The sequence below is a fragment of the Littorina saxatilis genome, linkage group LG7 (assembly GCF_037325665.1).
Source record: "Littorina saxatilis isolate snail1 linkage group LG7, US_GU_Lsax_2.0, whole genome shotgun sequence".
Lineage (NCBI taxonomy): Eukaryota > Metazoa > Mollusca > Gastropoda > Littorinimorpha > Littorinidae > Littorina > Littorina saxatilis.
The window spans coordinates 301,068-314,426 of NC_090251.1; the positions used below are offsets into that span (position 1 = coordinate 301,068).

A 13,359-nucleotide genomic window follows, 5' to 3' on the forward strand; every position below is an offset into this window, starting at 1 on the left:
CGTAAAACATTTTCAGTCCCTCCTTGTCTACAAAGGGTTTTAGTTTAGATAAGAGATGGAGATTGCTTGACAGCTTTTTACAGATATTCTTAACGTGTATGTTCCACCTAAGCTCCTGGTCAACTTCAATTCCTAGTACTCTGTGTGATGAAACCTGTTCTATAGGATCTGAGTGCAGTTTTAAGTTGAGGAGAAGGGGCGCTCTCTGATGTTTCTGTCTAGATGTGACTACCATACTGCTGGATTTTTTGGGATGCAGGGTCATTTTGTTGTTACTACACCACTGTTCAACGTCGTTGATTCCCTGCTGAAGGTCAGCCTCCACTTGAACTATTTTTTTGGACGATGAGTGAAGAGAGCTATCATCAGCAAAAAGCTCACAAGATACATTTTTATTCGTAATATGCAAAGGTAGGTCGTTTATGAAGATACTAAATAAAAGTGGGCCAAGAATGGACCCCTGAGGAACTCCGCAATTTAGAACACCATCTTGTGAATATTGACCATTTAGATATACCCGCTGGGATCTGTTCGTGATGAACGATGCAAGCAACTTAACTGTATCACTGTTGTTTATATAAAACTTTAGTTTAGTTATGAGAATATTGTGATCGACTGTTTCAAACGCTTTCCTCAGATCGAGGAAAACTGCACCAACTAATTTGGAATCGTTGATAGCCGACAGCCAGGTGTCACAGAGAGGGACAAGAGCCGTGGAACAAGAATGAAACTTACGAAAACCAGATTGGAATTGGTAAAAAAGATCGTGGCTTTCCATGTGATGGATTACATGTTTATGGATATGCATCCCAAGAGGCTTAGAGAGCACCGATAGAACAGAGATAGGACGAAGGTTGTTGATGTCGCTAAAATCCGACGTCTTAGGAATAGGAATAACTTTAGCACATTTCCACTCCAGAGGGAAGACCTTTGTTTTAATACATAGATTGTACAAGAACGTCAGGGACTCTACTAAATACGGAAGTGAAAGTTTTAGAAAGAAGGTACTAATAGTGTCTACGCCCACGGACTTTTTATTCTTGAGGTCAGATATATATTTCCTTACTTCATGAACTGCCAGTGCAGGGATAGGGCTCTGGTCAGCAGACCGCAGCCGGTCACTACAGAAACTCTCAAGGAGAGGGTTAGAGAACTCGTTTTGTGTGGCTATAAAATTAGATTGGGTAAGGAGGGACGCGGCGGACAAGAAGTGGTTGTTAAGCGTGTCTGGCGATGCCACGACCGAGGGCGCTAAAGACGGCTTATGCTGCTTATGCGTAACCTCGTTCATGGCACGCCAGGTGCGCTGTATCACAATTATTCGAAATCATCTGTTCGAAATACCTACGTTTCGAATTTTTCACTAAAACACTGATTTTGTTCCTCTGAAGTTTGTACTCGTTAATGTTTTTGTCCTTCTTAAGCGTGTCCCTAATTTTCATAGCCTCCATTACTTCAGCTGTAATCCACCCAGGCTGCGCCTTTTGTTTGACTCTCCTCCTTCGAATGGGGGCATGCTTGTCCACAATAGGCATAAACAAGCTTTGCCACAAGGATAAGGCATCGTCAGAATTATCACAATTATGTACAGGAGAAAAGTTGACATGACTCAAATCATATAAAAAGGAAGTTTCATTAAAGTTCTTAGTTGAGCGGTACTCAAAGGTGGTATGCTCGCCCTTGGCACGCTTCCGTGGTCTCCATGACAACGTGCACATGATGGGACTGTGGTCACTGAGACTGACATCAGAGAGCCGGACGTTAGACACCCTGTTTACATTATTGGTATAGATATGATCTAGTAGGGTGGAGGAGGTGGGAGTAACTCGCGTAGGCTGCTGCACCAGTTGTTGCAGTCCAAATAAATTGCAAGTTGACTCCCAGGATGTGTGTGTTTTAAAAAGATCAATGTTGAAATCCCCTAAAAGAATATAGTCAGATTTTGGATTTGCCGCAGTGACCAAGTCCATCATGTGCACAAAGTCATCATACCAGGCATAATTATAAGAGGGATTTCTGTACAAGATACAGATAAGTATGGTAGAGTCTTTAGCATACGCTTTAGCTGAACCCACATGCTCTCCACTCCCCCGGTCTCTAGATCCGGGCGCCGCGTGACATAAGGCAATACGTCATTGTGAACATAGATGCCGAGGCCCGTCTGGGGAGAACGAGTGGCGTCCTTTCGAAGAAAAGTATAATTGGGAATGGAAAGTTCGGAATCAGATTGCAAATTTAAGCGGGTTTCCGTGAGACCAAGGAGGTGGAGGCGCGGGGGTCCGCTAAGAAGAGAGAAGATGTCATGCAACTTGTTGCCTAGGTGATACACATTAACATGACCGACACGTATGCCCGAGGAAGAATTAGCAAAATCTCTCATGGGTTATAAAACAACGCAAAATTAAAATTAAAAAGCACTATTAAACGAAAGGGGATAAGCACAAGAAACGGTGTAGGTAACACGAAACAATACCTAACAAATGTAAGAACAAAAGTCAAAATAGAGAGAGAGAGAGAGAGAGAGAGAGAGAGAGAGAGAGAGAGAGAGAGAGAGAGAGAGAGAGAGACAGGAAGTGAAACACAGACAGTGAGAAACATGTACAGAAAAACAGACAGACAGACAGACAGACAGACAGACAGACAGACAGTGTCACACACAGTATCTCACCATGGAGTCTCTGTTGTCGGGCATGTGGTGATGGATGTCGCGTATGGAACCCATCAGGAACGGGATCCGGTCTTCCAGCACCTGGGTCACACAAACACACACAATGAATACAGGGTCACACAAACACACACAATGAATAGAGGGTCACACAAACACACACAATCAATACAGGGTCACACAAACACACACAATGAATAGAGGGTCACACAGACACACACAATAAATAGAGGGTCACACAAACACACACAATGAATACAGGGTCACACAATCACACACAATGAATAGAGGGTCACACAAACACACACAATCAATACAGGGTCACACAAACACACACAATCAATACAGGGTCACACACACAATGAATACAGGGTCACACAAACACACACAATGAATAGAGGGTCACACAAACACACACAATCAATACAGGGTCACACAAACACACACAATCAATACAGGGTCACACAAACACACACAATGAATACAGGGTCACACAGACACACACAATGAATACAGGGTCACACAAACACACACAATCAATACAGGGTCACACAAACACACACAATCAATACAGGGTCACACAAACACACACAATGAATACAGGGTCACACACACAATCAATACAGGGTCACACAAACACACACAATCAATACAGGGTCACACAAACACACACAATCAATACAGGGTCACACAAACACACACAATCAATACAGGGTCACACAAACACACACAATGAATACAGGGTCACACAGACACACACAATCAATACAGGGTCACACAGACACACACAATGAATACAGGGTCACACAAACACACACAATGAATACAGGGTCACACAAACACACACAATGAATACAGGGTCACACAAACACACACAATGAATACAGGGTCACACAAACACACACAATGAATACAGGGTCACACAAACACACACAATCAATACAGGGTCACACAAACACACACAATCAATACAGGGTCACACTAACACACACAATCAATACAGGGTCACACAAACACACACAATCAATACAGGGTCACACAAACACACACAATCAACACAGGGTCACACAAACACACACAATGAATACAGGGTCACACAAACACACACAATCAATACAGGGTCACACAAACACACACAATCAATACAGGGTCACACAAACACACACAATGAATAGAGGGTCACACAAACACACACAATCAACACAGGGTCACACAAACACACACAATGAATACAGGGTCACACAAACACACACAATCAATACAGGGTCACACAAACACACACAATCAATACAGGGTCACACAAACACACACAATCAATACAGGGTCACACAAACACACACAATGAATACAGGGTCACACAAACACACACAATGAATAGAGGGTCACACAAACACACACAATCAATACAGGGTCACACAAACACACACAATGAATAGAGGGTCACACAAACACACACAATGAATAGAGGGTCACACAAACACACACAATGAATACAGGGTCACACAAACACACACAATCAATACAAGGTCACACAAACACACACAATCAATACAGGGTCACACAAACACACACAATCAATACAGGGTCACACAGACACACACAATGAATACAGGGTCACACAAACACACACAATGAATACAGGGTCACACTAACACACACAATCAATACAGGGTCACACAGACACACACAATCAATACAGGGTCACACAAACACACACAATCAATACAGGGTCACACAAACACACACAATCAATACAGGGTCACACAGACACACACAATGAATACAGGGTCACACAAACACACACAATGAATACAGGGTCACACAAACACACACAATCAATACAGGGTCACACAGACACACACAATGAATAGAGGGTCACACAGACACACACAATCAATACAGGGTCACACAAACACACACAATCAACACAGGGTCACACAGACACACACAATGAATAGAGGGTCACACAGACACACACAATGAATACAGGGTCACACAGACACACACAATCAATACAGGGTCACACAAACACACACAATCAATACAGGGTCACACAAACACACACAATCAATACAGGGTCACACAAACACACACAATCAATACAGGGTCACACAGACACACACAATCAATACAGGGTCACACAAACACACACAATCAATACAGGGTCACACAAACACACACAATGAATAGAGGGTCACACAAACACACACAATGAATACAGGGTCACACAGACACACACAATCAATACAGGGTCACACAAACACACACAATCAATACAGGGTCACACAGACACACACAATCAATACAGGGTCACACTAACACACACAATCAATACAGGGTCACACAAACACACACAATGAATACAGGGTCACACAAACACACACAATCAATACAGGGTCACACAAACACACACAATGAATACAGGGTCACACTAACACACACAATCAATACAGGGTCACACAGACACACACAATCAATACAGGGTCACACAAACACACACAATCAATACAGGGTCACACAAACACACACAATGAATACAGGGTCACACAAACACACACAATCAATACAGGGTCACACAGACACACACAATCAATACAGGGTCACACAGACACACACAATGAATACAGGGTCACACAAACACACACAATCAATACAGGGTCACACAAACACACACAATCAATACAGGGTCACACAAACACACACAATCAATACAGGGTCACACAGACACACACAATCAATACAGGGTCACACAAACACACACAATCAATACAGGGTCACACAGACACACACAATCAATACAGGGTCACACAAACACACACAATGAATACAGGGTCACACAAACACACACAATCAATACAGGGTCACACAAAGATGGGATATGGAAAAGCTGCACTTAAAAATTCTACAACAAAAACAGACTTGCACAATCCACACCATCCTTCGCACAACCATCACTAGCATCCGACTCAAAACCTCTTAATTTCTAAGAGAACAAAACCCAGAGACAAAACAAGGGAGAGAACTCACGTCATTGAGAGCCTCCTGGGCCAGAGCACGGAATGACAGCAGCACTCCGATGATTGTCATTCGCATCAACACTATGTCAACATCTGAAACACACAGCAGTCACCATCAACACCACATCAACACCACATCAACACTATGTCCCTATCTGTAACACACAGCAGTCACCATCAACATCACATCAACACTGTGTCCCTGTCTGTAACACGCAGCAGTCACCATCAACATCACATCAACATCACATCAACACCACATCAACACTATGTCCCTGTCTGTAACACACAGCAGTCACCATCAACATCACATCAACACTATGTCCCTGTCTGTAACACACAGCAGTCACCATCAACATCACATCAACACCACATCAACACTATGTCCCTGTCTAAAACTCACAGCAGTCACCATCAACATCACATCAACACCACATCAACACCACATCAACACCACATCAACACTATGTCCCTGTCTGTAACACACAGCAGTCACCATCAACATCACATCAACACTATGTCCCTGTCTGTAACACACAGCAGTCACCATCAACATCATATCAACATCACATCAACACTATGTCCTTGTGTAACACACAGCAGTCACCATCAACATCACATCAACATCACATCAACACTATGTCCCTGTCTGTAACACACAGCAGTCACCATCAACATCACATCAACACCACATCAACACTATGTCCCTGTCTGAAACACACAGCTGAGTCACCATCAACATCAAATCAACATCACATAAACATCACATCAATAGCACATCTACACTATGTCCCTGTCTGAAACACACAGCTGAGTCACCATCAACATCACATCAACATCACATCAACACTATGTCCCAGTCTGTAACACACAGCAGTCACCATCAACATCACATCAACATCACATCAACACTATGTGCCCGTCTGTAACTTACAGAAGTCACCATCGACATCACATCAACATCACATCAACATCACATCAACACTATGCCCCTGTCTGAAACACACAGCAGTCACCATCAACATCACATCAACACCACATCAACACTATGTCCCTGTCTGTAACACACAGCAGTCACCATCAACATCACATCAACATCACATCAACACTATGTCCCTGTCTGAAACACACAGCAGTCACCATCAACATCACATCAACATCACATCAACATCACATCAACACATGTCCCTGTCTGTAACACACAGCAGTCACCATCAACATCACATCAACATCACATCAACATCACATCAACACTATGTCCTTGTCTGTAACACACAGCAGTCACCACCAACATCACATCAACACTACATCAACACTAAACGCTGATGCAATACCAACAGCACTCTGTGTTTAACATCAATACAAGTTGTGAAGACATAACAGGGTCAGGAATGACAAGCAGTCTGGCACAGGAAGCACCTTGTGACCCTGAGGCACAGGTCAACACGTTGCCTGGCAACCAGATGCTGCTGGCCAGCTTACACCTGCATTTGCAACAAACAGCTAGCTCTAATGTGTATGCTACGCAATGTGCACTTAAAATCACACCCTTTCCTTTAACAAATCTATTGATCAGACTTCAAGCTTGGTGGCCTTCAGTGTTATACTGATGTCAAGTGGGTTTTACTGATGTCATGTGGGTTTTACTCATGTGCATGTGGGTTTTACTGATGTCATGTGGGTTTTATTCATGTGGGGCGTTCCGCCCCAGAGTTTTGTGTTCCGCCCCAAACATTGCCAAAGCTTGGGGCCCACTCCGCCCCAGGATAAATTCCAACAATGACAAACCGAAAATTCTAATGCCAGAGCCAATCACTAAAAATCGCCAGTCAAAGTCGTCACTGAAATTTGCGTTACGATCAATGGAAATAACTCCCAGATTGCGCTCTTTATCGCCTTCAAATGCCAAACGCAAAATGTGGCGACACATCCCTGGTGTAAAAAGACATGGAAATGAAGATGAAGAACAGGGTGGAGAGAAACGAAAAAAGGAGACCGATGCAGCCAAAAGCGCGAAGCGCTGTCGTAATTTCAATGTCAAAATAATGGTTGAAAGAATTTCCCTGGCTTCAGTACGATGAAGAAAACCAGACATTGCATTGCCGCCCGTGCAGATCTTATAGCGGAGAACCACTTGGAAAAAGTGGGGTTCTGAAGGTATATATACTTAGCATGAATAAGAGTGGGCCCCAGATTTTTGTTTTCCGCCCCAGCAATTAGTGTCGACCCCTGTGATGTCATGTGGGCTTTACTGATGTCATGTGGGCTTTACTGATGTCATGTGGGTTTTACTGATGTCAGGTGGGTTTTACTGATTAGGGTGGGTTTTGCTTGAGGTCACCTGAGTTTAGCAAAATACACATGCTTAGCGATCACTGCAAGCAATCAGTAGCAGATCGTGGCTCGGATACTTCGCATATTTAGAAAAGGGTATCCTTTTGAGCTTCACCTACAAATGAGAGTTAGTCGTTGGTCGCAATGACAGGACTAAGCTTATAACCTACAAATGAGAGTTAGTCGTTGGTCGCAATGACAGGACTAACCTAATAACCTACAAATGAGAGTTAGTCGTTGGTCGCAATGACAGGACTAAGCTTATAACCTACAAATGAGAGTTAGTCGTTGGTCGCAATGACAGGACTAAGCTTATAACCTACAAATGAGTTAGTCGTTGGTCACAATGACAGGTCTAAGCTTATAACCTACAAATGAGTTAGTCGTTGGTCGCATTGACAGGTCTAAGCTTATAACCTACAAATCAGAGTTAATCGTTGGTCGCAATGACAGGACTAAGCTTATAACCTACAAATGAGAGTTAGTCGTTGGTCGCAATGACAGGACTAAGCTTATAACCTACAAATGAGTTAGTCGTTGGTCGCAATGACAGGACTAAGCTTATAACCTACAAATCAGAGTTAGTCGTTGGTTGCAATGACAGGACTAAGCTTATAACCTACAAATGAGAGTTACCGTACTTTCCGGGTTACAAGGCGCTACAGCGCATAAGGCGCACCCCCTTCTTTTTAAACACAATTGTAATCCAGTCACTCATTGGGCGCAGGGGGCCGATAGGGCGCACCAAAATTAAAAAAGTATACCGGTAACAAACGGTCGAAGAATGAAAATAAGCTGCACATCAAAGGAAGAATACAGAGTGAAAATATGTGTGCTCTGTGTGTGCGGCGAAATCAAAGGCAGGTCCATTGACACATTGTGATAGCTGGGTTGCCTTGTTTAGACACTGACCTTCTTCCCAGGGGTCAATGACCCAGTTTTTGCTATGAGAGGTGGTTCCCCTGTCATAGATCTGAGAGAGGAAACATTTCCTGCACCGGGGTCAGTGACCGAGTTTAACCTATGGGGCGGTCTCTTTGATGTCTTGAGAGGAAACTTGGCCAGGGTAGTACCTAGTAGCTGAAACATGCATTATCACAAGTTGTTTGACTGGTACTCAGGCGGTCTCTTTGATTTTTTTCGTATTTCATACACGGATTAGGCGCTTCGTTATACAAGACGCAGGGGTCAAACTCGAGGAAAAAAGTCGCGCCTTATGACCCGGAAAGTACGGTAGTCGTTGGTCGCAATGACAGGACTAAGCTTATAACCTACAAATGAGAGTTAGTCGTTGGTCGCAATGACAGGACTAAGCTTATAACCTACAAATGAGTTAGTCGTTGGTCGCAATGACAGTACTAAGCTTATAACCTACAAATGAGTTAGTCGTTGGTCGCATTGACAGGTCTAAGCTTATAACCTACAAATGAGTTAGTCGTTGGTCGCAATGACAGGTCTAAGCTTATAACCTACAAATGAGTTAGTCGTTGGTCGCAATGACAGTACTAAGCTTATAACCTACAAATGAGAGTTAGTCGTTGGTCGCAATGACATGACTTAAAGCTAATAACCTACAAATGAGAGTTAGTCGTTGGTCGCAATGACAGGTCTAAGTCAGCCAGCAACGTGTACGCCCCAGTCTGAATTCAAACCTGCCACAAAGGAAATACAAGGCCAATGGTCTACCCACTTCTTCTTCTTCTTCTTCTTCTGCGTTCATGGGCTGAAACTCCCTCGTACGCTCGTGTTTTTTGCACGATTGGATTTTTACGTGTATGACTGTTTTTACCCCGCCATTTAGGCAGCCATACGCCGCTTTCGGAGGAAGCATGCTGGGTATTTTCGTGTTTCTATAATCCACCGAACCGAATGGATTACAGGATCTTTTCCGTGCGCACTTGGTCTTGTGCTTGTGTGTACACACGAAGGGGGATAAGCCACTAGCAGGTCTGCACATAAGTTGACCTGGAAGATCGGAAAAATCTCCACACTTAACCCACCAGGCGGCCGTGGCTGGGATTCGAACCCTCGACCTTCCGATTAAGAGGCCGACGTCTTACCACCCCGCCACAGCGCCCGTCTACCCACTGAGCTACCACTCTGGCCCCCTGCTAGACCTTGGGTCATTTCCTCAAACACTGAACAAAATTGTCACATGCGAGGTTCAGTCCTTTTTCTGATACAAAGCATATGACATTTACACTGTCATACCTGTCAAGTCTTACGGTTTTCGCGTAATTCTTACGGAATTTTGATGTTTTTCAAGTCTTACGGCGTAAGCCGAAGATCTTACGGTTTTTACAAAACAATTTGGTCAAATAAAAAAAGATCGCAAAGGTTCGTCCGAGAACAAAGTAACAGCTACAAAATCTCGCGGTAACTGATCCGGCGTAAGTACAAGGCAATGTACAAGGCATGTGCACACTGTCAGCGCGATCTGACCGAGTACTGTGCGACCACGCTTGACCACACGCGACCTCAAATTAAAGCAGTTACATGTACTATTGTTGTTGTTCTCGGTATCTTCAAGGTATTTTCTCACGTTGTGCGAAGTTTTAAGCCATAGAAATGAAACTAAGGGAGTTGTGATGCATTTTCGAAGAGCTCGCGATCGAAAGCGAAAGGAGCCGGATTTCTGTCACATCCAATCATGTCGGACTTGTTTTTAGAACACGCGCGACCTCAAACTAAAGCATTTACATGTCATATTTTTGTTGTTCTAGTATCTACACAGTATTTTCTCACGTTGTACCAAGTGTGAAGCCATATAAATAAAAATAAGGGCGTTGTGATGCATTTTCGAAGAGGTAGAGAGCAAAAATTAGCACCGGATGTTTGTCACAACCGATCATAATCATATACGACTTGTTTTTAGAATATGCGCGACCTCAAACTAAAGCATTTACATGTCATATTTTTGTTGATCTGGTATTTGTCCTTGATTGTTGAGACACACATGAGTTTCTGGCTTGTAACTTGTGTGTTTTACATGTTCTGTTTGGCTAAAATGTTCTCTTTTGCACATTGTGGTGGGGGTTTCCATTCATGATTGAATCACTGTGCTCAATGAATGTTGTTGAAACACACTTGTCTTGTGCCTTTACTATCATGTGGTGTTTTTGTGCATTCTGGTAACATTTGTGTGAGGGGTGTAAATGTGTGACTGCCAGGTTGGACGTGTGCCGTCTTTATACAATTTAGGTGATTCTCGGTACAATTTACATTTAAACATGCTTTGCATTTCAAAATTACATAAAACAGTGCAGTTCAGTGTTGAAAAAAGTTTGTTTTTTGATTATGTGTGAAATAAGGCTGATTTCTTGTTGTTGTGTGTGTATGGGACGGACACGGGTCAACTTTATGTGCAGACCCAGAGACGGAAGCCATGTCCCACCCCCGTGTCATCACAATAGCACGTAAAAGACCTTGGTCATTCTGCCATAAGTGCAGGTGGCTGAATACACCTAAACACGCAGACACCTGGGTAGCGCGACTCCGTTGCTGCTAGCTTTCCACTGGGAGGAAGCGACCCGAATTTCCCAGCGATGGGACAATAAAGTAATGGAAATGAAATGAAAATGAAAAATGTGTGCATGTATTTAGTTCTTGTGGTGATTAATCTAACGACTTCTGCAGTTTTGCACGTTGTCGACATGCTTTTTGGTGCAAACTTCTGGTTTTGTGAGCAAATTTATCTTATGGTGCGAGTCCACAAGAGCTTGACAGGTATGCACTGCGAAACACACAATCAGGATCAAATCTATGAACAAGTCTAGAGTCACAATTCTGGTTAAACACACACACACACACAGACTGTGAAACACTCAATCCGGATCAAATCTATCAACAAGTCTAGAGTCACAATTCTGGTTAAACACACACACACACACACACAGACTGTGAAACACTCAATCAGGATCAAATCTATGAACAAGTCTAGAGTCACAATTCTGGTTAAACACACACACACACACAGACTGTGAAACACTCAATCCGGATCAAATCTATCAACAAGTCTAGAGTCACAATTCTGGTTAAACACACACACACACACACAGACTGTGAAACACTCAATCAGGATCAAATCTATGAACAAGTCTAGAGTCACAGTTTTGGTTAAACACACACACACACACAGACTGTGAAACACTCAATCAGGATCAAATCTATCAACAAGTCTAGAGTCACAATTCTGGTTAAACACACACACACACACAGACTGTGAAACACTCAATCAGGATCAAATCTATCAACAAGTCTAGAGTCACAATTCTGGTTAAACACACACACACACACAGACTGTGAAACACTCAATCAGGATCAAATCTATCAACAAGTCTAGAGTCACAGTTCTGGTTAAACACAGACAATGATAAAAACTGTAACACTAACATGCAACCTACAGAAAAAAACAAAGAGTTCTACAGGGAAAGCCTGCAGCATGTCTACTGATGCAGACAAATCATTAAGAGTTCTACAGGGAAAGCCTGCAGCATGTCTACTGATGCAGACAAATCATTAAGAGTTCTACAGGGAAAGCCTGCAGCATGTCTAGTGATGCAGACAAATCATTAAGAGTTCTACAGGGAAAGCCTGCAGCATGTCTAGTGATGCAGACAAATCATAAAGAGTTCTACAGGGAAAGCCTGCAGCATGTCTAGTGATGCAAACAAATCATAAAGAGTTCTACAGGGAAAGCCTGCAGCATGTCTAGTGATGCAGACAAATCATTAAGAGTTCTACAGGGAAAGCCTGCAGCATGTCTAGTGATGCAAACAAATCATAAAGAGTTCTACAGGGAAAGCCTGCAGCATGTCTAGTGATGCAGACAAATCATAAAGAGTTCTACAGGGAAAGCCTGCAGCATGTCTAGTGATGCAGACAAATCATTAAGAGTTCCACAGGGAAAGCCTGCAGCATGTCTAGTGATGCAAACAAATCATTAAGAGTTCCACAGGGAAAGCCTGCAGCATGTCTAGTGATGCAGACAAATCATTAAGAGTTCTACAGGGAAAGACTGCAGCATGTCTAGTGATGCAGACAAATCATAAAGAGTTCTACAGGGAAAGCCTGCAGCATGTCTAGTGATGCAGACAAATCATTAAGAGTTCTACAGGGAAAGCCTGCAGCATGTCTAGTGATGCAGACAAATCATTAAGAGTTCTACAGGGAAAGACTGCAGCATGTCTACTGATGCAGACAAATCATTAAGAGTTCTACAGGGAAAGCCTGCAGCATGTCTAGTGATGCAGACAAATCATTAAGAGTTCTACAGGGAAAGCCTGCAGCATGTCTACTGATGCAGACAAATCATAAAGAGTTCTACAGGGAAAGCCTGCAGCA

At 43.1% G+C, this 13,359-nt stretch overlaps 1 protein-coding gene across 5 annotated transcripts in view; it reads right to left on the reverse strand.

Moving 5' to 3' along the window:
• LOC138970411 (nck-associated protein 1-like) overlaps positions 1 to 13,359 on the reverse strand; it is a 147,833-nt gene that overhangs the window by 28,016 nt on the left and 106,458 nt on the right. For all 5 annotated transcript variants that reach the window (XM_070342861.1, XM_070342860.1, XM_070342859.1 and 2 more), the window contains 2 exons: positions 5,693 to 5,775; positions 2,669 to 2,749 (listed from right to left, as the gene is read on the reverse strand). In XM_070342861.1, the coding sequence (XP_070198962.1) occupies positions 2,669 to 2,749; positions 5,693 to 5,775 (164 nt within the window). The remainder of the gene's footprint in view (positions 1 to 2,668; positions 2,750 to 5,692; positions 5,776 to 13,359) is intronic.